Consider the following 27,237-nt stretch of genomic DNA (forward strand, 5'->3'; position numbering starts at 1 on the left):
TTTGTGTATGATATAACCGACCTGCAAAGCTTGTTAAAAACATTTTAATTACATTGAATCTGCACAGTACAAAAATGACATCACCACAGAAAACAGAGTTTGTGCATCAGCTTAAGCCCTTCCCTCTTTACTCACAGAGTCAATGGACCCTCTGTAGTGGCCACAGTCACACAGAATACCTGCAGGCTCTCAGGTAACATTGACTAGAGTGGTAACACAACACTTAAATCCCAGCAGAGACCGCTCAATGACTGTCCCCTCAGTCCAGCCTATCTTCAGTGCTGCAGGTTGACCTCAATGGGGGCCACAATGGCTTGGAAACAATCCAAGTCTCAGCTTACTGTCTTGTACAAAAAATACAAAGCTTAGTGACAGTAAAGGAGGCAGAGGCCAGAGATATACAGTATAAGCATTCATTCAAATCGTCAATTTAACGCCACTATGTACAATTTATACGTACCGATCTATGCAGCTGCTTAGATATCATATCATCTACTTTTTTAAATCCAGTGTTGCGACTCCCTGTATGAGACCTATTATATCCAATACATGTTTTTACATATGTCCAACTTTATATGTCACCTATAGCCCAGTATTTTATCTGGTTTTGTAATCACACTCATTTCTGGAAGTTTTAGGAAAATCTAAATGACTTATCCTGCACTCTGTCCCTGTTTTTATAGGAAATGTGATGAACAAATAATGCTCCACCATCCATTTTGGTGGGAACCTTAAGATATCCAGATTTTCTAATGTCATAGTCTGTGATGGTGTAATAAATAATAATCAAGTGCAGTATTCCCACAGCTATTCCTACATACAAGGATTTCTTTTCTGCTTGTTAGAGGGATAATTAGATGACCCGTGTGGTATTTCATGTCTGCAATTACTGCATATCCACTGGGGCTATTAAACGTATTAATCACCAATAATTACAAACATGATTTTTGTTAAAGCCAAAAACAATGTGGCTTCTACATAGTCAGTCGTTACCATTCTATACTTGCCCAACACTGACTTGGACATTCACATAAAGACATATAGACACAGTGGATGCTGGCCATCACATTGTAAGTGCACTCTGATCTCCAGAACCCTCACAGAGCAAACAAACGTCATTAGCACAAAGTGAGTGGCAGAACACAAACAATCAGAGAGAAAATCAACAGCTCAGCCCCCTGATCAGACAGGAATCAGACAAGCCAGAAATAAAAGAGGAAATTAAAACAAAAATATACGCACATTAGTAACTACAACAAAAATAATAATTACCCTTGAATGCAGCCCAGATTCCAATGTACAACACTGCATTCATCAAAAATACTTAACACATTACAATCTCTGAAACAAATCATTCAGTATATTGCACAGAAGAAGTTGAAGAAATCTAAAAATAATAAAAAACTAAATGCATTATCCACTGTTGGTCCATGCATGTGGCTCGATCCAGCCCAGTGTTCTGTGTTTGGCCCGCCTGTCATATTAGAGTGACAGTGAGTGGTTCATGGTTCACAGCAAAGGCCTCAGTAGTAGCATCACTGCATCTCTGTCCAGTTGGTAATCCAGTACTTTTTCTGTGGCTCCTCAGGCTGAAAACCCAGATTGAACTGATAGCGCTCAGCCCTGCAGATTTTCACCCCCCGGTGCTTTGGCATTATCCGGTAGTAGATGGTTCGCTTGAAGAATCCAAGCTACCAGGAAAAGAGAGAGATAGAGGGAGAAGAAGGTGATATTAAAAAGGACACGCTTAAACAGCAGGAGAGCTAGGACTGACAGGAAAATTCAGGAACTGAGGAAATGCAAGAAACCCATGAGATCCTGCAGAAGAAGATGCAAAAGAAAGAGACAGCAGTGACACTAAACACAAAGTGGTCAGCCTGAAAGAGAAGTAGAGAAAACATTAGATTAACTACAAGAAGCTGGCGTAGTGTGCAGAGAGAGAGGGATAAGATCGATCACACCCCAAGCATAGCGCTGCCATTTGCAGAAAACCCAATTAAAGGGACTTTTTACCCAAAACCCCCAACGGTGTGCGCTGTTAGGAGACCCACAGAGGCCTCAGTGGTCCTCAGTCAGCCTCTCTGTCTCAGAGGGCTGGATCTTCATCTCAGCCTTCTGGGATTTGGCCTCATACATCTCCCTTCTGCTGGCCCTCTGGAAGAAGCCACACTGGGGGTGGAGGAGGGGGGGGTGCATGAAGGTTAGACTAATAGCTCCATACGGAGGTTACAGGTCAGTCAAATGAATGGGTCCATCATCCAGAGAAGATGTGTGGAGGACATGTGTATTCAGAGCATGTACAAGAGTATGATGACTGTAGGCTCACCTTCCATAATATTAGAATGATGATTCCCAGTAGTAGAATTCCTGCTAGTGCTGCAGAGATGATGATCCATAGAGGGAGCTCATACGGCGTCTCCGCCCCCTGCACTGGCTCTATTTCTACTGTGAACTACAGAAAAGTTAAAGAGTCAAATATAATCATTATTATCAGCTTTATTATCATCCTCGTCTTCCTCATTACGTACCATGGTGGTTTGGCTGTCCATCTTGAGAGTTGGTTTATCTGTAATGAGCTTCAGCGTAGCTTGACCTCTGACTATGACTCTCAGAGCGTTGGAATAGTCCTGCATATGCAAACATTTACACAAAGGGTTAAGAGGGTTAAATGGTCTGTATATATAGAGTGTTTTTCTGCCTACACAAAGCACTTCACACCTCTTCACATTCGCACACTAGTTGTGCAATTGGGAGCAACTTCAAGTCAAGTGTCTTGCCCAAGGATGCATCAGTATTTAGCCTGGGGAGGGGATCTAACTGCCCACCTTGTAGTTACTGGACAACAACTCTATCATCTGAGCTGTGTTTGTGTGTGGGGGGTTACTGTAGTTGGTGAACTGACCTCCAGCATTGTACCGTTCCACAGCCGGGACCGCACGGAAATCTGGGCAGTATTTGTCATGTTGAGCAGTGGACAGGTAAAGGTTACACATTTTGCCGTCCCTTTGGAGCATTCCTTTAACACACAATGACAAAGATGTACTATTATTCATATGAAAAAATATGGGCAATTACAGTTTTTTTTTTGCTTTTGCTGAGTTATTTTTCCAAGGTGGACAATGACAGGTCTATTTCTTACCAGCAGGAAGGTCTCTTTGCGAGGAGTGAGCAGTGTGATTGCAGCCTGTGGCTCTATAATACGTGGCTGGATTGTTTCTTCAGCATCATCCGCTATAGTCTGTCGTTTAGTGCGCTTGGATCTGCTCTCTGACAACTGGGAGGCGGGAGAAGGACAAGGGAAAATGAAATGAGAAAGTAGACAGAGACATTACATCAGAGGACTTGTGGTAATTGCTGGTTTGTATAAATATATTACCAAATTCTTCTCAGAATAGCATTGTCATTTCCACTGTCTATATATGTAGGCTGCACGTATTATGATTTTCTATTCTGGGGCTTTGTGAGGTTTGCATGTGGCGACACAGATGTATTTCTGAGCAGCGGTTTTGGCATTCAGACTAGTTTTCACACTGCTTTACTACCATACTGCTCTGCTTCAGTTCACACTGACGTCAGGATGAACTGCAACACATGTAACAAGTCTGTCAACAAGCTCACACACTCGTTGCCTGCCCCGCTTTAAGCAAATTTAGCCTCACTTTAAATCAATCTAGTTAAATTTCATGAGCTACACTATCATATTTCATAATGCGTTAAGAGTAGTAAACAACATAACTTTCAATTTGAGTCCAAGAGATGTGGGCCTAAACCTGACCACTTGGCTCATATTTTGTCTCCAAACCAAAGCCTACTGTAAATAAGAGGCTTACAGTGAGGTTAAGCAGGTTGACAACTTCTCCAGGAGGGTTACATTCCATTTCTGATTCTCCAACAACAACAATCTTCGTCAGGTACAGCAGCCACTTTCCGTTGACTACTTCAAAGGGCCACTCAAACTCAACAGCCAGCATCCCCAAGTCTCCCAGTGGTTGTCCCCCCATGTTCACCTAGTGGTGGAAAAACAAAAGGACTCCAAGTGAATGTGTTAAATAACAACGTGGTGTAAAATAACTCCTAAACAGTATCCACCCTGGTCACCCTGGCACCACAAACAATGGCTCACATAATAATCCCTTCCCCATGCAATATTAAACTTCCGAAGGCTTCAAAGGCTGGGCGGGGGTGATGGAAATGTGGGTGAGCGGCACAAATATTACAGATGCAATATACAATCCTGGAGGTCTAATGTAGTCTCTGAGTGGCTTAGGTGACTCACGTTGAAGGTGAACTCCACCAGGCTGCCCACGTCACTGGTGTTGACCATCGCTGACTCACCCATTACTTTACCACCAAATGTTGTTTGCAACGGCCCATTCACTCTGGACACAGAGAGAGAGAGACATGTATGGAAAGTAATGTGATGTGACAATTCAGTGTAGATGGTTATTCTGTGCATGTACAGTATGCCCTAAATGGTTAGCTAATAGGACTCACATGGAGAAGGAGGGGAAGATTGTGTTTTCGATCAGCATGGCTACAGGCACAGGCTTCAGGTCGCTCTGCTCACTGAGACTGAATAAAGGAATCTTATCACAATGCTGTGACTGCACATTATGTTATGTAAGAGTCATATCAGCAATGAAACACCAAAAAAAATCAAATTAAACGTGGGATATTTATCAGTGGAAAGATGCAAAGTCTTAATTGTGATGTAAACATTAACAAATAGAAATGGAAACTTTACATCCAATAATATGAATTTCTTACGTTGACAGAAGCAACTGAAACTCAATCTGTTGTGTGTAGAGGTCGATTCCTGATGTCTCGAAAATGAGTTGCAGAGACACCTAATAATGACAGCAACCCAATGAGAACCAATCTAAACAAATGATAATGTCAAAGTCTGTGAGATTAACCTACCTTTTCATTGCCTTTAAGAGGATTCCCCAGCTCACAGATGACTGTGGTGTCAAAACTACACCCTACACCAAGATCCTAAACACACAGCCAAGATAATCACTGTATTATTCAGGGATCGTCACAATGAAAAAAGAACTATGAACTACACAGCACTAAGCAAATTTCACTCGTTGCAAAGTGGATGGACATTTCTCAGTCATCGGCTGCCCCCTAGTGGACATACCACAGATCTGACACCTGAGTATTTCAGTGCATCAGGGATGGTGACGTTGAGCGTGGCCTGGTGGGCGTCTTCACCAGAGTTGGTTACCTCCACCATCAGGTTTAACTTCTTCAATTTGCTGTGGAACTGGAGGACTTGCACTTTGCCCTGCCTGGACACGGGACATTATTGTTATTACTGTAGTATTTTTATGCTCTAATTCACATCCATACACAGACATATGAGAGGGAAAGAAGCAGCCAGCAACAATCTAATAATAATGGATGAAGTTAAATGAGATGTTACACATATGAGATTAATCTTAGGATCAACCAATAAACAAGACAGTTTTTATTACAGTATGGTATTTCAAAAATTGTTAAACAGCATCATCATTCAGAGTGCAAATTCACCTGGGGTAGGGATTCTCAGCCTCATCGACAAACTCTGCTGTAAGCTGCAGGTTGCTGGTACATTTGTTGTCTGAGCCACACTCCTTCTGAAAGTTAATCTGCAGGATAAACAACAGATCATATCATATAATCAATGTTATGCTGTCTGTCTACCGGTCTCATTCACCATTCTGTTACCTCAGTTCTCTGGGTGAGTTTCTGCTCCTGGCTCAGAACTGGGAAGGAGTCCAAGTTCTGCAGGGAACGTCTGGATTTAGCTTTTTCTTCATTTAATGACATATTGAGGGAAAAGACCACAGGTTCCAATTTGTCCCTCACAGGCTCCTGTAAAGTCAGCAAGGAAGTTATTACAGTACATGTCTATAAAAAAACAATTTATTTTTATATCAATAAATAATATACATGACTAGTTATGGACCATATTTGTATAGATCTTACCGATACAGTGAGTTTCAGAGTGTGACACTCTGTTTTGGATGATGGCAGACTCAGGAAGCCAGTATATGTGTTATCATTATTGTCATAGAAACGAACACGAGGGCTTCTTCTCCTCTCCATGTCAGCCTCTATGGTGTACTTCACCGCTTTACGGAGTAAAAGAAAGGAAAAGTATTAGAGAGATGATATTTGTGACTATAAAAAGAGGCAGTGATTTATGTAAAGGAAAAACTACTCACTGATATTTTTCTTGAAGTCTTTGTTTCCGTTGCTTAGAGTGAATGACATGCACAGTGTCGCTGTGATGCTGTGAAGTAGAAAAATACAATAATTGATTTAGAAAAAAAATGAATGATGATGTTTTTAGAGTCAGATATTTTGTGGAGACATCGCACCATGGTTTATTTCCGGAACACTGCTTAGGGTCCACAATCTTTGGCCCAACTGTGAAGTCTTTAGTTAAATGGACAACTGGTCGAGTTCTAAAAAAAAATAAATAGAATGAGTGGCCTTATTTCCACACAACAAAAATTTCTTTGTTGAGATGTTTTAAATTTTTCTACCTGAGCAGGGCAATGCGGTCATCTAGAGAGCCAACTAAGATGTCAGGATAACTGTTGTCATCCATGTCCATCCCTCCACTGATGGAGTAGCCAAAGGTCTGAAATCCATCATTACCCACTGATTTACCCTCAATCACCTGTAGGTGGAGCAAGAAAAACATGAGCTTCTGAACAGTTCAGATGATGTTTAGGAAATCCCTCACAGAGTATCATCTGCTACCTGACTGGGTGTATTTGATATTCCCTTTTTGCTGCCCATCCATATGTACACCTTCCCTGAGCCGTGAAACGGAGCTCCCACTGCAAAGTCTGCAGACAATCACAGTGAAACAAAGAGTGTGTGTATGGAACATGTTTGCACACCAGGTGGCAGCATTGTACATGTATATCAGCCTGACATTCAACATGAGTATCTTGCATTTTTCTTTTTATACGCTCACAAATACATATAAAGCCTGTCAGATTTTCAGTTTACAACTCCAGTGTAAAACAAATGTTGCGATCACAGTCGTACCTTGGAATCCATCTTGGTTGACATCACCAATTGCTGCCACTGCAAAGCCGAATCCAGACCCAGTTGGACCCTTCAGTACTACTGTGGGGGTGTCCTGGAAAGATCCGTTCTCATTCATGAAAATGTAAACTGCTCCTCCCTGTTCCTTCATACGATCAAAGTAAAACGGTGCACCCACAATCAGGTCGTTCCAACTATGGGGCAAAAGAAGAATGCAGAAATGTATATTACAACATACTTCTTGTAAAGGTACATAGTACTCCTTCAATATAGCCTCTAAGTTTCTGTTATGCAGACATGATCATGATGAAGACCTTATCTCAGCTTCTCTCATCACAGCTCAGATACCCCACAGTGTCATGCATTCTCCGCATAACAGAGAAGATTGTAAATACAGTGCATTCAACCATGAGGCAGCTCAAGATACAGAGATGTGTTTGAAACATGGCATCAGGTGGAAAACAGGAGGAAGAGAACTCTGAATTTATAACCAAGTTTGCAGTGTCTGCTGTGTAGAAACGCACTCGTCATTGTTCAGGTCGGTGACAGCAAGGCTGTTTCCAAAGTATGAGCCCACTTGTTCCCCGGGTATAATTTTCACTGGCTCGATTTTGTTCTGAATCTTTGTCCCAAACATCACGGAGCCTTTGGACTCATCCCTGGGAGACCCTGTCACCACTGTGTAGTCATCATGGCTCAGAAGCTTCTGTTCCTCGAGTGCTGAATAACCTGCATTTGAGACAAGATATTTTGTTTTATTTTGTTTGTCTGTGGCAAAAACATGTTAAAAGCAGACAATAACAATTCATCCAATATTTACCCATATAGCTGTACCGTCTTCCGAGCTGTTTAAAGTCCGAAGCCGCAGACTCCCAGGCAAAAGCTGGATCTGGGTCTCTCCATGTCACATGAACATTGCCTTCATACCGAAGCAGAGTCATACAACAAATCAGCTGCATGCACAATGAACTGATTTCCCAGACAGAGAATAAATCCAGTGTTAGACTAACACCCAAATTCAGCAGACTTGCACAGTCTTTTAACCCCCCCCCCCCCCCCAGTGAAATCAGCCTATAATTTCAGCATTAAGTTAAAAAAACTACCATCCGTTCCCACCTTGCCACATGTAGCTGCCTGTAGCACCGATGTAGACATCCGTTTCCGTCATGCCACCCGAGATGCCCATGTTGCACATGCCTTCGAACTCCATGTCCAGGGTGGGGTTGCAGACTTCATAACTATCAATCTGCCAGTCATCATTGGGGTCAAAGGTCAGGTCGTTACTCCTTACATAGCACTTTCCTATCATCCGCCGCTGCTCTTCTGTGCCACCTTGGATGACCTTCACGTAGCGATGTCCGCATGCCTGAACACCAGACAAGAACGTCCATGAAAGGATCGCACAATTCTTCAGCCTACTACTATACTTAGTTCACTCTTGAACAAGACTCTGCATGGCTTCTTGTGTGTGTATAGACTCATTGTCAGTGCTTGGTGTTGCTGTGTAAATAATACGTCACCTGCAGCAGTGACTAATAGAAACAGGGTGTCATCTCACCAGCACGCGTCCTGCTGCCTGGCCCCTCTGACTGGCAACCGTCACACCCAGCCACATCCCCTCCACCATCTCAGATGGATTTGCTGTGAATGTGTCATAGGGGTTGGGTCAGTTGTTAAAGTAAAAGTCTGAACTCTTGGCAGGCTTCTTACTATAATCTAGTTACATGAACATTAGCTTTAACATGTCATTTGATAGTATAAAACCTGCTTTTATTGACCTCACACTGCAGCCTAATAAAACTGTCACCTTTGTCAGACCATTCATATTAAAAGAAACGTTCATTATGGTGATTATAAACACAGAAAAACCAACCCAAACAGTGAGGCTCATTCAGCTGCGATCATGCCTTGACACATACTGTATTACCACAAAAATGTGCTGTGACTGCAAACCTCAACATTAAAAGTGATGCAGAATCCTTTTATTATAGCGGCTATTGAAGCCTTAAGGAGGTGGCTGATGGGGTGATTTCATAATGAAATCACCCCATCAGCCACCTTATATATTGATAGCTGATGTCAGTAAACCTAAAACTCAGTTTTACCACAGCAACTTTCTACATCTTCCTTTTAAATTACCAAAGCAGTTCACTTACTTGTGGTGACTAGGTCCATCCTGGAGCAGTCAGTGGAGTCTGTAGTGATGGGACATGAGTAGACAGCACCTGTTTCATTGATGTCTTTTAGAAATAGAGCTTTGTCTTTGGGCGCTCCTGTGAGAAGCCTAAACACAAACACACACAGAGGCAGAGAAAGAAAAATCATGTCACAGCTGGGTCATGCTGTTAGACAACACAAAGCAGCAACCACAGTAGATGATTTAACAGATAATCAATTCAATAATCAACTCCTCCCCTTTCTGTAGGGAGAAGCACTAGATAATCATGTCAGGCATCACTGTCATTCCTATATTATGTTTACTTAGCACCTTACATCTCCATATTGTATCCATGTATCATATATTGTGCTCATACCGCGTACTGTACTCTTTTTGGATTATAGTGACACTTATACTCTGTACTTAACTGCATTTAATGTAACTTAATACCTCTGGCACAAGAATTTCCTTCGGGATTAATAAAGTTTTTATCTTATCTTATCTTATCTTATCTTGTAGTCTAAACACAGAAAAGTGCAGATTCATTTCTCGCACATTTGATATGATGACACAATGTTTTTGTATGAATCAAGAGTTGAGACCTGAACGAGGAGTCAGTTCAGGTTTTAACAAAAGGGTGAAGTAGTCAGAGCATGACCCGTGACAAGTCTGAGCACCACGCACACACACACACAGGCTGTTTGGTTGATGGAAGTGATCTTTTTGTCCACTCAACCAGACACTCCCTACATCAGCACCCTTTAACTTTGAAGTAGAGGGATTACTCCTCTCCGACCCTCACAGTATTTACCGTCAGCACAAGATTTATTAGCTTCACTTTGTCAGCGGAAGGTGTGGACAGTCATGTTTACTCTCTCTGTGTGTGTGACCTGATGTGTGACCAGAAACAAAAAAATCCTTTCACTTAAACTTTCTGAAATTATTTATAAGTCAGCTCTACATTATTCCAGCCTGAGTACAGCGGTGAAATCACACCACTCTACCACAGCACTGTAGACTTCTAAATTTACACGCACCCTACATAAACACTACACCCCTATATGCTGTATAAACTTGCAATCTAATCATGAACACCATCTTCTAAGTCCAGACAAAAATATTTTGTCTTTGAAGTGTCGCCTGAACATGAAGATGCTCAGACAGAGCAGCCTAGTCATGTGAGTTGGCTTCTACAACTCATTTTAGATTAAATTACTTTATTAACTTATTTGAAACTTCTCAAACTGGGTGATGACAACAGTTCAGATGTCTGATCAGGGGCTGTAACACACATTATACTCAAATGCTTTTACAACAACCTGCAGTGAAATGTCATATTAGTCTGCTTTTTAAGAATACAGTATATCTGTCCAAAGCTAGACATTTCTCAGCCAGCTTGTGGTCATTTTAAAGAGAAATGTTATCTTTTCTTTCTGCTACCAGATGGGCTAATAATTGATCTCAATGAATCAATTATCTTACTATAGCAATGACAACCAGAGATGGCCTCCGAGGGCCAGTAGTTTCCAGAGGACTGGGAAGAAGAGGCCTGGGTAATCATCCAGTAATGCAGACAACAACTAAGACTCCACAGTAGTTTGTAGTAGTGAATGGGTATGGTGTGTAATTTTCTGGTTTCTGCTCCTATATCTGTCAAAGAAATGCCAATGCCACCCAACATGAATTTCAGCTGAAAACAGCACACCATGTCTCAAAACACTGATTTACAAGGTTAGGAAAACTGCACAAACAATACCTTCTGTGAGATTATCCAAAGCATTTAGTAGGAGGAAAAAAAGAACAAGGTCAAGCACAGAGTGTTATAAAACACACACACACACACAGAACAGTAAGTGTGAACTTTGCTCAGGGACATTATGCAGAAATGCGGCACAGGACTAATCACACAGGCTTGGATTATCATAGGCAGTAAAGTGTTGATGGCGTTAAGCAGGAGGGAAAGACCTCATAAACATGCTCTCACCAGCTCACTGTCTCAGCAGAGACACGTGGGTCATCTGTGTTTGTTGTGGAAATTCAGCACTGCTGACAGACAGCATCAGGCTTTACATACAGAAAAGACTCTTGGAAGGTGGTGTAATAATAACTTCATTTATACTTCATATAATCACTAATTTAGAGATAGAATTATGGGAAAATAAACATTGGCATGAGTTAGATCTATGAGCATTAGGACATGTGCAGCTAAACCCACCGATGGTAAAACCTACCCTGTTTTTATGCTCTCTGTTTATGCTAAGCTAATTTTCTCATTTAATTTCAGCTAGAAATTTCTAGTCTTCTATTGCACATTTCATTTTTACACAGGAAATATGCACAAATATAATGTCTATGTATTGCGTTGCAGAGATCCTTTGGGTTCTCTGACTTGGCTGCGACAGTACACCTCATATTCTGCCCTCTTCCAACTGCAACAATGTTTGCTCTCCCTCCTATCTCCTTCCCTGCTCATCACCTCCTCATAAACAGGTTGTCAAAGGCCCTGGCAGAGGGGGTGGGACCGGCAGCTGCATTCCTACTTCGAGGACATGTTGAAATTCGCCCCTTCGGTCCAACAAGTGATCCAAACGGCTGGCTAAACCAAACATTGACTCACACAGCCAGCTAACTAAGCTAAGGTGAGCATAGCTGCACTCTTGAAATGTGGGGCAAGAAAATCTCAGAATAAGATGAACTACTATGTATGTTCATATCAGTACTATTAGTGTAAACAAACAAAGGTCAATTTATCTAATCGTGTAAATCAGCACTGCCCACCAAAGACCCCCCATGAGCACGAAGGGGTGCTGAAAAAGCAGGGGAGTGGCTCAGGGAAAAAACATGAGAGGGGGTCAACAGGAGTGATTGTAAACAAATGTTAGACTCAACACAAACAGTTTCCCTATAGTTAAAATGAAGTAAAATTAATCTATAATCTCCACTGCTCTTACCCCCCACCTGACTCACCAACAGTGAAACCAGGAAATCCAACTTAATTAAAGACGACTAAACCCTTTTGGATGACATTTCCTCTCTAACTCACAGGCTTATGTGATATTATCAAAAAGAGACAACAGTCAGTCTCAACAAGTCTGTTATAAGACACACTTAATGTGAAGAGGAACCGCCTGACAAAGAAACTAACATTGACAAAAAAAATCAAAAGAGGAAAATGATTGTTTCTTAGTGTAGTTTTGTTGCACATGAGCTGCGGAGGTATGACTGCAGTGAGTGAGTGTGTGTGTGTCAGTATGTCTGCCTTAAATCGTCAACCATCTTCCAGATAAGAGTAACTTTGTTGTCACAGGGTGCGGCTGTGACCCTTAAGGCAAAGAAAAAGAAATCTACAGCTTCACATCAAGAGAACCTCTGGTGCAGGTATGCGAGTAAACAAAAGTAAATATCCTCACCCCTTTTTCTACCATCACAACATCAGACAAACAAAACCAGACACAGGCTCACCTGGTGTGTTATCAGGGTTTTCTAGGATAGCATAAAGCTACTGGAATACAAGCAAGCTCATATTGATTCCAGGGAAACATCGCCACTTAGACCCACTAAGCAAATAAATAGAGATTATATTGAATGTAGTGACTCAATTTGCAGATTGAATTAAGCATGAGGACAAGAGGAGAGCAGGCCTCAGATCTTTTTATGCTCATGTAATGACTTCAGTGAAAGTAGAGAAGATGCTTGATATGACAGACATTACAGAGAGGTCCACTGTTACTGTGCTGATGGGAAGAAGTCACGTGATGAATGTGCGGGCCTTCTTTCCTCCCTCTCTCTCAGCGAGGTTTCACTGTTACACTCTGACAAATCCAGGTCATTGTACTTTCAGGAAACACTCTTGCTTAACAATATGTGCTATCAGATTATTCACAGGGACTGTGTTAACACTCTGAGAGTGTGTCTGCGTGTTCAGGACATGGCTAACAGATGAGTCAACTCTGGTTAAACAGTGATTGATCAGTTTAGGTCATACATATACACTTCTCTAGATGATCACATTGTCAAGCCTTTTTATGTACAATGGTTCAGGAATATGGTGATTTTAACAATAAAGATATGGATATTTTGTTCAAACACGATGGAACTGACTATGCATGCCTCACTGTAAACTTCAGTATTGCTGTTAAAGTGTGGAAATATTTAGTCAGCATGCACAGAATGAAAGGAGGACTGTGGGTGCACCTAACAAACCAGGTGTGTGCTGTTGAAACTAGCTGTGGTTTTACTGCTGTTTCACAAAACTGTACTCCACCTACAGTAAGATCAAGGGTTGAGATTTGTTTCAATTTTCAGTCCTCAAGTTATTGTTGTCACTTCCCAGAAGATTGCAGTTCTGAAATTCCATTAAACACACCAGATATTGCTATAGGACTGCACATATAGCAAATCTCAAAATAGATTTTTTTCTTCTTCAGTAACTTCTCTCGCTCACAGATTGCTACTGACTTCAGCACTTTGATTTAAAGCAAATAAGCTGTTACTTTAACCTTGCTCTTATCTCTGCTAAGTCTTCTGAGGCAGCTTCAAAGCCTTGCATGACTTTTTCACGCTAGATTTCAAACAAAGAAGCAGACCAACAAAAAACATTTAAAACAGAGGAAATGCTGAATTCATTACAGTTTGTAATTTTGGCATAAGAGGGCATTAAAAGCAGGATGTAGAATTAAAAAATATCAGTCTTTACCAGACACCTATAGCAGTGTAGCATGGTATCAGCTGGGCAAACATCCTGTTGAAGACCACCATCTGCCTTTGGTGAAACAGTAACTAGAGAGCAAACTCATTTAGACTCAGTGCAAATTAAACATGGCAGGTCATCCCCTGATAATAAACTAACTCACTTTTCATTAGCAACAAGTAAAACCTTGTCTGACATGGACAATGCTATTTTGGCTCATGTATGCAGGTTGTAGGTCTGCTAATGTTACCCAGCTGTCACTGGATGAATGACCGTCTGCAGATGTGCAGACACCAACCTGACATAGAGAAACACAACAAACAAGAACACACACATGGCACAGACTCACACAGCTGGACACATGTTTCTCAGTGACCCTACACCACACCAACGCACACCATGCAGCCAGAAGCCACAAGGGACGCACAGTATCAGTGTCAGTGCTTCCATTAACATTTCGACCCCGGCTGTATGTATGACAACCACACAGCTATTATGGAGCTGACAGCACCACTGTTAGCGTGCCTTCTTTTTCTGCCAAGTTTCCCCTTAAGATTACTCAGCTTAAAAAAATAAAGCAGACCAGGTGTGTGCATGAAACATCTGCTGTTACCTGCACAGCCTTGGAATGCTTCCAGTAACTGATATATTGACTTTCTCTTTGATTTATTTTATTTTGTTTGTCCTTTATCTAAATATGCATTATAGTTTTGTGCACAAACTTTATATTTTTAAGGACACAATACAACTTACTGCATACATTCGCTTTACCAGACACATACCATGTGTAAATCAATACTTAAGGATCATTTCCCTCTTCAAAGATGAAAATGGCACACAGAGGGAGAGGCATTGAAGCATATAGTTTTTCTAGCTACAGGTAGCCCTCATTAGCCCGGAGGCCTGCTACACCAGCTTCTTTTGCGTGCTGTTGAGGGCATTTGTTCAGCCAGGGGGAGAAAAAAGGATCTCTTACAGTTTTGTTAAGATAGAAGCAGTCTTCACTGCAGGTATTTCCAATGAAAGCCCCACCATAGAGAATCTGCTCTGTGCAGATTAGCAGGAGGCCCGAGGTCCTGCTGGGATCCATTTCAACGTGTTATTAAGAAGCAGTCACTCACTCATGCTGCTACACAAATGCAATTCATGCCATTACCAACTGATTGGATACAGTCAATAAACAGCTTAAAGATCAGGGGCAGTTACCATGGAATAAACTTTTAGTAGTCTGGCACAGATGCAGCTGCTTCATTTAGGTACATGTTATCATTCTAAAGCAGAAACCTATAAATCAGAGGATTCTGTCCCAAACCCCAAATCTGAATATTTAACAACACAGCAGTTTGATCTCCTCTCTCTCTCTCATGTAACACATGTATGAGGGACTAATGAACAACACAGGGTCATCATCTGAAAGTGTCTGTCTGTGGCATGACGCTCCAATAGGCCCACTTCACAGACAAAGACCACTAGCATTTGTTTAAGTAGGAATGTTGGATGCTGGCCAAGTACATGCCCACCTAAAGTAAAGTGTATTTAACACACACTAGGTCAGGAAATCAGTGTTCCCTTATTTCATATTTTTATACAACATTTATACCTTTTCCTGTGCTCATACACCTGATATATTATTTTAATGATGGAGATACATTGATCTGCTAGAGTGCAAGCGCTCCCTAGAATGGCTAGAGTATAAAAATGCAAATTCCAGACAAACAAATAAATAAACGTTATGTTGGAGTGGAAAAGAGTAGAAAGTAGCGGAGTGCATAACATTAAATTAATTTGTAGCTTTTACAAAACCAAGAGGGACAAGAACACACTGAATTTGTGGCGAAAAAAAGAACATGTTCCTGTGCATGTTCTAACTGAACATCAGCTCTGTGTTTTCGCAGACCACTTTAATTTGCACCTCACAGCAGAACGGGGAAGGTCCCGTCAAATTAAGTGGCTGACTTTCAATGCCTCAGGCTGCTGCAGTCAGACAGGGATGAGCTGCAAAAGCAAATGCACTTCAACTCTGATTAAATATTCATCAGTCAGAGGAATTAAATGATTACCTCTCAGCTAACGGGGATGCCCCATCTGTAAAATGATGGAATCCAATTGTCTGCTGAGTGCATTTAGACTTTGGAAATGTTTATGCATGTGTGTCACCCTGCCCCCCAATACTCTCCAGATCATCATTCTCACTCCTGTCTTGCCTCAACCTGAATCCTGGCAGGTTGCGACTGTGCAGAGAAGGGTAATACATTCCAAGCATACCATGGGGTCAGGGGACTGGAAGAGCCAATAGGTGGCCAGCTGACTGCCCAGGCCCTCCTCCCTTCTACAACAGAGAACAAAAAAAGCCTTCTGAAGAAAAAAAAATCTCTGAGACCTAAAATGGGTGTTTCAAAGAGAGAGAGGGAATGGGGTGGTGAATACTCAAAACAAATTGGCCTCAGGTAGCTTTTAGATAAGTCAGGTGCAGCCCAAGAAGCAATGCTAGGCTTCTAATTGGTTATGTACCCCCCTCACTCCCAAATACATTTTATGAATCGCTTCAGCTCAGCCAACATTTTAGATTGAGACTAATTGGATAATAGCCTTAATCTAAGAAGGTTAAGAGGAAACTTTATTGGAGAACTGGGAGTGCCTTGACTTTTATCCTGGACTCTGTCTGACTCATGGATGAACAGAGAATGGCCACTTTAAACACTGTACATGCCACGACTGGTTTATAAGCCTAGTTCTGGCATATTTCAAATATTCACACTGCAGTTTGCTTGAATGATGAGTAAACGTGCCTCTTATAGCTCTGTGGTGCAGCGAGACAGATCTGGGGCCACAAAAGAAACCAGACAATACAGAGGAAACAGACAAGACTGTAAAACCAGCCTAGCTCAAACACAGGAGACACCATCGGCACACTGTTCTACAGAATCACAGAGTATGCACACAGATGGGCTGTATTTAGTGAATATTAGTGACTAACTATCAGCCTAACAAGTATAGGCAGATAGAGGATGTGGTTGAAAAATGACACCCCACTGTATCAATAACACATCTCATGAAAAGATAGAAATCTTTCTCTTAATCTAATAAAATAAATAATCAGATTCATTTATTTCATAATAAATTCATAATAATTCTGAATGAGCGGTAGAGGCTAGATAAATAGAGTAACAACAACATCTCTGTGTTCAGTTGCTGGTATAATTTTTGCCTCATAGAGGAAGGATGACACAGGACTAGAGGTGAGGGGAAAACATATACCATAAAGATTACAAAACAGTCTGATGTCTGTTCACTGTTACCAGATGTTGAGATCTACTAGTGAATAGGTCAGACCTTTAATGTTAATGAATGAGCAGGTGTCCACATCCAGGAGCAGAGGGACTTTATGGAATGGACGTTAGCCTGAGTAGGTCTTCACTTTTTATTTTACACCACAGACATAAGACTGATTTCAATCTTCTCATTCACACTAACACTAGAAGAAGAAATCAGCAGATTTTCTGAAATGAAAACACCAAAGAGAGAGAAATAAGAGCATGGATAATCCACCTCAACTGTGAGTGCATCATTTTGACATCTTGGTCAGCTCATTGTTAAAAGACACTCTATCCTAATGGAATCTATGGGCCTATAAGGTGCTAACTTACAACAGACTGAAGACTGAAGACTCTTTTCTCAACCTCTTTGTCCCTAAAGTCCACCAATCTCATTACCAAGACCATGTGGTCACCTTCTTAGGTTGCAGTGACTGCATCCCTCTGGGGACACAGCCAAGATGCCACATCGATCATATGTCAGCTGGACGCTGCTATCCACTCTACAAACTGTGGAAATCTGTATAATGCACAAAGCCAACCACTTTACAGAGATTAGGCTGATAAACCTTACATTCTGACTAACTTCACTGCTAACAACACAGAGGAAGTGCCTTCTGGTTTGCAATTTTCTTCCTGCATTACTCTTCAAAGCAGAACAAGCACTCAGATAACAGTTCTGAACGTGCTGTGTGATCATGGCCGCGGAAGGATGAAGGGGCCACTGTAATTGGCTGAGTGAAATCCCACTCTAAACAATGATACAGTGTGAGCTTCTTCCAGTGAGGACGCTGCATGTCCTCAAACATCAAAACACAAAAGCATTCATTTTAAAGCAAAGACTTCCAATAAGTGTGAGGTCTGTTATGTCTTGGTCAGAAACACCTACAGGTGTAACAGGCCAATAAAAGTGTTTATTAGGAAAAGCAATCAGGTTTTTTTTTTTTAAATCAAAGCAGAATGTAACACAGAAGGCTAAATTACAGCTTTTATAATGTAAAAAAATCTTTTATCAGTTGTTACAGTTTTGCTTCTGAAGGGAAGCTCAGAGAATGTTTTACAGTTTTAGTGCCACAATCTGCACTTTATGCAGGTGAGCCAACAGTGAAACATAAGAATTGTGGGTGGAGACATTAAAAGGCAGTTGCTGCACCTTTAGAGGCTTCAGTTCACCTGGTCCAGATGTTTCACCTGAAGCTATAGGTTACACAGTATTGCATACAGAGAAGTCTGTAATCTAATTTAGGCATTTTGAACAATAACACTTGGTGGTTACAGGTTGGACAGAAAACCAACCGGGACCTCAAGTCAAAATTGAGAATTTTGTGCGTAAAACACATTATAGATTTTATGATATTCGTACTACAGACGACCTTAATAGGTACCCTCTCTGACGTATGTTGCGACTGCTGTCCACGTTGACTGAAATGTATGACTCCTTATTTCTATTGCCCCTGGCTACGACTTCCGCACGTCGAAAGAGGCGCAAAGAACACCTGCGTGAAATATTTGTACATTTGTAAATGTAAGAATATTAAATATGCTGCCTGTTTAAACGTTCAATTGAGTGTGGCTTTGAGGAAACAAGTAGTGTGTGATCCGACAGGAAGCGTTTAATAATCAGAGTTTAGAGAAGCGACAGGTGTTACGGTGGACTTCCCACCGCCGCGCATTTGCGCACAATATAATATAAGAAAGAAACATTTTAAACAACTTACACATGTTTACTGGAACCTTCCGTCTGATGATGCAAAGCCACTGAGAACCCAAAGAGGCTTCCTTTGGTTTTGCCCTCTTTGATCACAGGAAACCGTTCATCTATGTTAAATCCACTGCAGGTTTGCGTCCAGTGGTACACGGCTAAAACAGCGCACATTGATAGTCTTAGAGACATTTTGAATCTGTTCTCCATTCTCTACAGCAGTCAGTTTCCACGTCAGGTCCACGATCAGCGGTGAGTCCGGCCACGGCACTCTCCCGCAGTGAGCTCCAACAGGTACGCTGCCGCTTCACAGAGACCTCCCCATGGAGAGCCGCCTGTCCCCCCTACGGACGCAAGAGTGTCACTGCAGTGTCGGTGTCTGCCTCTCTCCCCCTCTCTGCTGCCCTCCCATGCTCTCTCTCTCTCTCCTTCTCTCTCTCTCTCTTTCCTTCCTGCACTCCACACCCTTAGTGCACCACAAGTGCACGTTTCTGTGTGAAACCTCAGTCTGTCACCTTTTCCTCTCACATATTTTTGGGTGATAGGTCTACTAAAAAAAGTAGAGTGCAAAACCCACTACAAATGTTGTGTTGCTAAATTCCCCAGCTGGTGATGAATAATGTATTTCTATTCTATTCTATTCTATTCTATTCTATTCTATTCAGCCTTGCTATCACACACTGTTATATTCTATGACTCCCCTTTAAAAATATAGCTTTAGAACACTGGATCTCAAATCTTTGCACCTATACCCGTCAGATTGGGTTTTTAAACTAACTTATCTGCTATTTTTAATGAGTCGCTCCTCAAAAGACCTCCTTTAAGCTAACAGACGCATGGCCCATCCTCACATGAGCACTCTTGTGACAGCCACCCTCTGCCCTGCTCCACTGGCTATTGCTCAAACCTCTGGCTTCCTATAGGGAGTTCATTAAACCCTTAATCCCTTTAGAGAGTTCATAGAACAGGCCAGAGTTTTCAAAAGTATCAATTCCTTCCCCTTCCACTCCTATTCCTCTTTCTTTAGGACCACCTCTTGTCAAGAGGTAAGCACAGCTCCCTCTCCTCCCCACTCTCCTGCACTTCAGATGTAATGTATGATCTTTCATCATGTCTGCTTTATTGGCTGACTCCTGGTTAAAATCTGGCACCACTGACCTCCCCCTAATTGATGGACTGAGCTCCCACTCCTCACGCTTCAGGAGATTCTCTCACCCAGAGGTAATCTCTGCTTCATCCCTGCTGAAATAATGCCCTATGGGGATTGTAGTTCATTGTGCACATTCCACAGGCAAACTGCAGCTTTTACTTTACTTCAAGACGCAGTGCCTCATTTGAAGTTCTTAGATAGATTCCACTCAGGTGGTGCTAAATCACCCTCTGCTGTGCTGCAGCATAAGCATGCTCTGTGTTGGATGTATTATATTTAAAATAAGAAAAGTGTGTGACAAAGTAGAGAAAACACATGACAGCCATCATGTTAAGCAGCATTCCACAGATTGTAAGTGCTATCTCACATCTTATGTTAGGACGTATGTCTGACATTGTATGCGATTGAGGTCAAAATAAAAAAATTCTCTAAATCTGCCCTTCACACTTGGAACACAACCTGTTAATCCAAGCTTAAGCTTTGTGTTTCACACTATCTTTAGACAGCCCAAAAGGTGAGACACACAACATGCCCATGTATACAGTGTCAACATCTTGTTGTGGCCTTATCAAGGCATGCATCTTGTACAGCAGTGACTTTAAACAGATCTATGCAGTTGTCCAAGTAATCAGCTTGACGGCTCAGCAGAAGACAAGAGAGAGACATGAACAAAGAAGAATTTGAAGCAAGAGAAGAACAATAGACAAGCAATCTGACCTTCACCTTGATTTTGGACTATGCCATAGATTCCATATATTTTCTAAAAGGGCTGCAGAACACCCGATCCTTAACCCCTTTAGGTCTTGGACACACCCTTTAAACATAGGAAAAGTGTCACCATGGAAAAGTGACAGACGATCCTGACAAATTCTGTTCTTCTGTATTGACAAAAAAGGATACACACTAGCATGAGGTGTGTAATTGCACTGACAGCCAGCTGTAAACAACAGTGTCTGTATTCACAGTGGAGTAATGAGGATATAAAAAAGTGCAAAGTATAGTATATCTGATAACTTTTGGCACCATAGAAACAAGTTCCCTTTTAGATCCTGCCCAGTGGAGAAAAAAAATGTAGTTCCGGCCTTTAAATGTGTATTCCCCAGACCCAAATGTAAGCCAACACCAGCCTCTGTGAACCACATGGACAAAGACCTGAAAGCAGTTGCTGCTACTTGGGAACCCTCAACCCACACAACACACAAGGAATGTAATTTGCAATTTATCTCCCCGTTTCCTGTTTTTTCCACTCAACAAACCAACTGCCACCCCCTACCCATGACCATACTCCCCCCATCCTTTCAGACAGCACTGAGCGCTGATGGGATGGGGTGGGCGAGCGGATGAAATGCTGCGAGTTGCAGATGTGAATGTGTGATACTAGAAATGGAACTGGCTATTGTAGAGTGCCCTGGAAAGAGCAGAGAAAAACATGAGTGTATGAGCATGCTCCATAATCATTCCATTATCTCGTTGGCTTGTTGAGGGAACCAAAGCAAGAGCAACACCATACAGTGTGAAAATAACACACACACACGCACACACATTAAGGCAAAAACCTTAGATGGCAACCTCATATTGAATTTCTATTAATATTAATCTAGACTGGTGAACATAACATACAGAGCAGGACATTAGTTGAATATGAAACACAGCACGCTCTCATACCGCGTCCTCGCTGCACGGTGAAGGCCGAGCTACCCGTTGCCATGGAACTGGGAGTTGCTATGAAGCCAGTTATGTTCTGAGTGGTGGTAGTGTCTGTAGAAGACAGTGCAGTCTGTTTAAACTGCAGCCAGGAGTCTTGCTGGGCTCAAATGTCTTTTCACAGGGATAGAATATAATCTGCTCAGACCTGTCTGATACACCGGGAGGGGACCACAGAAACCTATTCATCCACTAAGCTCTCAAAATGTACGCAACTTTATATCAGAGTGTAAATTCAGGCTCTGGTTGGAACTTTTAGTGAATATCAAGTGAACTTTTGAGACAAAAGACAATCAACTCCATATTTCCCAGCTGCAACTTTAACTGTCTGGCACAAATCTAATTTTAGAACAAAATATGAATAATGCATGAACATTTTAAAAATCTTCAGCAGCAACTACTAATCAGTTTTGGTATGAAGGGAGGGGTGATTCACTGTAAAAATGTCTCTGGCATCTCATATTTATTCTCAGCAGTGTGAAATTCAGCCTTATCTGACAAAGAATAGACATTTGATTAAAGCCCCAGATACTGAGCATTTGTACAAAATACATGAAATAAGTGCCCTCAGCATCTTTTTTTATTGTGTTGCTAAATGCTCATTTTACAGTAGGCAGTGGGAGTGTTGAGGTTGTGGTTTTCAATGTGCATCTACGGTATACGGTATACACATATGGAAATATTTGAGGATGTATGCTTACATTTGTTCATGTGGGGGCTGTATGTCAGCATCCACATGTTTGTAAGAGTCTGATGTATGCGTGTGTGGCAGGAAGGAAATGCAGCAGGGGTTTGGGACCCACGCAAGGTCTTGCCGTTTTTCAGGTCTCCTTTCGCGCTGAAGTGAAGGAATGTATAGCCTGAAGGGGAAGGCGTGGCTCCGAACACTCTCCCACTGTCCAGTGGCACCTGTTTTTCAGCTTAGCTTTCAAATAGAGTGATGGAAGACAGCAGGGCAGAGTGGAAACAAAACAGCTGTCACACAATATGGTGTATACAATCCTCCCATCATTTAAACCCATTTGTCTGTTGAAACATTAAGAAAAGAATTTGTGTCCTTGTTAGAATGACATGTTAGCTTAGCATTAAGACTCAAATGTGGGAACAAATGTCTAGAGAGTTCAATGACACTACATTCAACAAAATAACATGATACAGCATATCATCCAAAAGCCAAACTGGAACAATTCATGATGCAGCCAATGTCAGAAGTGGTTACACTTGTAGTCATTTCCTGTATTTGTGCCCCACCCTTTTAGACTAACTTGAGTGCATTGGTTCTAATGGGAAAACATAACATCAACACAGATTCTTACCAATTCGTTTGTGGAACAGTCTCTGACCTAAATATGTTCAAACTTTTCTACTCGTGCTTAAATAGTATATATTTTTTAAACAAATCCAATGAAATATCATATATAGTCTTTGATCTTCCACATCACTGAACTCAAGCTAGGAGAAATCAAAGAAAGAGCCTCTGAAGTTCAAGTTTCTCTGGTAAGATGTCACAATGTTTGTTCATAGAGAGCAAAACAAAGAATATGTTAGTGCCAGTAGCAGGTTTAGAATGCGTTTTCTGTAATTCAGTCATATCAGACAGTAAAACTCACAATGTCTAGATCGTTTTGGAAATGTTAGGAGTGATTTTCTTATTAGAATGTATGGCTTGCTAAAAAACATGCACTTAGAGGTGAGTAGTTTGTTCTTTCTGCAGCTCATTGCCAATTTTTAAAGCACTCTGAAGCAAGAAGACAAATCACAGACAGCACCAATATCACAAACAAACAGCTTTTCCAAAGCTCTCCACTCTCTGCATTAACAGTGAAAAGAATGCATGATAAGAGTTAATGATACAATGAAGGGTAAAAAAAAAAAAGAAAACTCTTGCTGTACAATCACGCACCCTCGGTAATCATTAAAAGGGAGTCGCTTCATGCAGCATTCCTTCCCCTGCCAGTAGAGATGCTTTTGTCTGAATGAACAATTCAATGCAGAGGAGTCATAGGTACAGAAAGACACGTTTGAGGGGAGGCTGGGCTTGATCTGGCTGCATGCCCAGAGAGCTGATAACCTTGGGCATGAGCTCTTAGATTGAAAGATGTGAAGGAAGAACTACTAAACACCAAAAATGATACATTTATTTTTAATCCGAAGTGGCTCAGCTATATGTCAGATAGAATATACAGATCTCTGAGGGAGTGTGTGAGGGTGAAGGGAGTATCTCTCTGGGGAATGACCCTTGCTTGACCTTTTGCCAGATCTCAATCATAACAGGACTCTCACTGTGTTTTGTTCACTAGTTATTAGGGTAGGCTTTTGTGTGTGTTCAACAAGGTCAGAAGAGCACCTTAGCTGAGACTTTCCCCCTCCTCCCACGGGACACATTAACTCACAACTTGAAACTTAACAACCTTGTGAAGCCCAAACCATCACTTGCCTGCAATGTTTACTAAAGGAGTAGTTATCCATCTCTGGGACCCAAACAGTCCCCTCTTTCAAAAAGTGTTGGAGCACCTTTATGGGTGCTCTGAGGAGAAACACACATGTTTACAACACTGTGTTATCTCATGTCATGAATGGCTGTGGAATATTGGTTTACAATTGTCTCTACAACTCCCAAATAATCAACATTCACATAATCTAATTGTTAAGAGCCTCACTATTCCTCACCCTGGATATTAGTTGAATATATAGGGCAGTAAACCTGATGCATGATGCTGTGACCAACCTAATGTAATTCTGTGGACACACCATTGAGTAATGACACAATTCGGAGAGGAGATGCAGTAAATCTGACCAGCAGGCACAAAGCTAGCTCGATACCTCATCGCTCGCTCCCTCTCTTTCCTGTGGTAAAGTGAGTTGCTATGATTTACAGTGCTCCTTATAAAGCCTTCTTCCTGTCTGTGTAGCATATAGGCTGTCTGGTTTCATCCTGACCTCAACCTCCCTGCCTGTCCCTTCCAACAAACACTCTGAAGATTTTTTGATCGGCTGTTTTCTGTGGATGCTCCCCAACCACATGGTGCCGTTTTGTTTATGACTTGTATGACCTGCAAATAAATGTTGGAACATAAAAGGATGGATTGTTATTGAACACACATGCGTTGGTTTTTATGACAGCCATCTGTCTTTTTTTTGTAAACATGCTCAGCTTGGCACATGGTTCAGATTTAATTGAGGTTGCTGCACTATTAATAAAATACTTCTGGCTTGAACCTTATCAATCACCTCTCATTCATTAATTAGACTTTGGTAAAATTGTTGAAATTCCTTTGCAAACTAGTGCCTATCACTGTTGATCCCTGTTAGAATTCTATGCCAGTGTGTGAATCTCCTCCATCCCTCTCTAGGCCCTTTGTTTCCAACGACAAGTAGAGCTGTGCTCTGCAGACCTGCACATTTTCCACTCAATTGAATGGTCCGCTCAGATCATTAAATGTCCATTCATTAGTGAGGGACACTGGGAACAAACTCAGCAGCAGGGCAAATATAGAGGGGCCTGTCTAAGGGGAGGGCACCGTCCCTTACAATGTGACCTGCAACACTGTGGGTGGTAACAGCCTTCAAGTGTGGCACCTGAGATAACCACTGCTGTTCCCAAACCCTGAAGAACCTGTGCAGTGAGTGGTGTACATCATCTTATTTGTCATCATTTCCCCGAGGACATAAGATCAAGTAAAAAAAAATACCTGCACAGGAGATGAGGGAGTGGAGGTAGGGGGCAAGACAAATGCCTCCTGGGGCTAAACATTTATGAAGAAACTTACTCACTCGCGTTGTTGACTGACTCACTGTACCAATGTTTGATTTGAGGGGCATGGCTGGAAGTTTATAAGGTGGAGATGAGCAACCGTGGTTTTTGTGTAAAGAACAAAAAAAGGGGGGTTAGTACGGGAACTCCCAGCACCTGTCAGGCTCAGACATGCCTGGAAATTGACGGCTCTCGATGCTGTGTTAACAAGCCCACCAAATAACTAGGTAGATGTCTTACACAAGACTTTGCTGTGATTTTCCTCCATACAAACGATTTCCATGCAAAGGCATGCAAGTAAACTGGTGTATATTAAACAAATGCACAAAGCTGCAGGGCGGCAGGACCTACACTTCTGCATAGCTAGTGAGTAAAGGACTCTATTTCACATGTTTCTTACATTTTGAGTAAGGTCACACAGTGACAGACATCTTTCCTGACGCTCACTCTGACTGCTGTTACTTTCATACAAAGAACAGTAGAACCCCAAATTCACACGAAACACCAAGGAATGGTGCTTGTAGATTTAGTAGATAACCAGGAGATCCAAGGGAGTAGTTTCATCTAGTCTTCCATGCGTTTCTGTCTGAGCCAAAACAAACATGCTTGGATCAGGGTGGAGCTTCCTGCTCAAATCCTAGGAGAGGGCACCTCAACCCAAAAACTCAAAGGGAGTGCAATCATGGCCGAGGCTACATATTCACTCTTCAGCAATAAGCACCAAAACAGATTGTGACAAAAAGGGGTGAAGGGTCAAGAGGGAACTGTTGGATAGTGGCTACTTTTACAAATATTATAGTTTAGATTAATGTTTGGAACTTGGCCGCAGCAGATGGCTTCAAAATACGAAAAATAAAAAATAGCCCTGTGGTTTCCCTTGGCCAGCTGCCCACTCAGAGTGGCCTCAGTGAATAAAAAAAAGTTTGAGTGGAAGGTGAACAAAAGAAAAAGTAATCAAAGAAGTCTCTCTTTCTTTTGATCACTCCCTGAACAGCTGTTTCTGCAGGCCGCTCTTACTCATCCACTCTTGGCAAAGTGGAGCCAGAGAATAGATGCATTCTTGTCAGAGAGGCTGGGGTTGCCAGGACAGGGGACACTTGTGCGGATGCCTCTGTGCAGAGTTTTGGTGCCAGCTGAGTGGAAAAGATGGAAAGGACTAAAAAGAGCTGATGGACTGAGTGAGGAGCATGGGATGACTGGGGCTAAATAAAATCTATAACACACAATGGTTCGCAACAAAGGAGCCAGTGTATCTTTTCATAAAAGGAACACATAATCAGTGTGTTGTTATACTGCCCACTGTTCATCTAATTGGGCCAACACTGCTCAATTAGCACAGCGCACTGTTTCAAATGCTGATTGGTATGCCGTCCAGGTCAGGAGGCCTGTTGTCTCCATCCAGGAGGCTGTTTACATCCATGTTTTCTGAGGAATGAGTATCTCCTGAACACAGTCACAGTAGGAGGTCTGATTACAATCATCTCATAGGATATCAAAGTGATATCCCAACGTGTCCTGACACATTCTGTCAGTGACACAGAATATATCACAAACACATTTTACCACACAAAAACTGTATATAGCATCATTGACATTTCCAGGGCTATCATGGTGCTGAGGTCCAAATATTGCAGTTTCAACCATCTCCGATCATTAATACTGTCTGATGTCAAGAAACAATAAAACTTTAATGTAAAAAAAATACACAATTCAGT

At 41.7% G+C, this 27,237-nt stretch overlaps 1 protein-coding gene across 1 annotated transcript; it reads right to left on the reverse strand.

The window, feature by feature from the left end:
* Positions 1–30: 30 nt before the first annotated feature.
* itga3b (integrin, alpha 3b) lies at positions 31–19,302 on the reverse strand. Its single transcript, XM_028430579.1, has 26 exons — positions 18,931–19,302; positions 9,207–9,334; positions 8,609–8,691; positions 8,167–8,416; positions 7,871–7,969; positions 7,575–7,779; positions 7,051–7,244; positions 6,757–6,845; positions 6,537–6,673; positions 6,369–6,455; positions 6,213–6,280; positions 5,974–6,119; positions 5,713–5,859; positions 5,536–5,633; positions 5,144–5,294; positions 4,921–4,995; positions 4,768–4,847; positions 4,495–4,572; positions 4,277–4,379; positions 3,831–4,007; positions 3,140–3,274; positions 2,903–3,016; positions 2,529–2,627; positions 2,327–2,452; positions 2,014–2,169; positions 31–1,691 (listed from the first exon to the last, which is right to left on the reverse strand). The coding sequence occupies exons 1-25, from the start codon at positions 19,122–19,124 to the stop codon at positions 2,059–2,061; spliced, it is 3,174 nt and encodes a 1,057-aa protein (XP_028286380.1). The 5' UTR covers positions 19,125–19,302; the 3' UTR covers positions 31–1,691; positions 2,014–2,058.
* Between the last annotated feature and the right edge of the window lie 7,935 nt (positions 19,303–27,237).

The sequence above is a fragment of the Parambassis ranga genome, chromosome 19 (genome assembly GCF_900634625.1).
Source record: "Parambassis ranga chromosome 19, fParRan2.1, whole genome shotgun sequence".
NCBI classification, from domain to species: Eukaryota; Metazoa; Chordata; class Actinopteri; family Ambassidae; genus Parambassis; species Parambassis ranga.

Excerpts from the sequence above, each read along its gene's own strand:
- itga3b (XM_028430579.1), bottom strand. The coding sequence starts at position 19,124 with ATGGAGAACAGATTCAAAATGTCTCTAAGACTATCAATGTGCGCTGTT. Across the intron at positions 7,970-8,166 it reads AGGCAGCTACATGTGGCAAG|GCAATGTTCATGTGACATGG; the intron begins GTGGGAACGGAT and ends TTCGGTATGAAG. Across the intron at positions 7,245-7,574 it reads ACCGACCTGAACAATGACGA|TTGGAACGACCTGATTGTGG; the intron begins GTGCGTTTCTAC and ends TTTGCCCCATAG.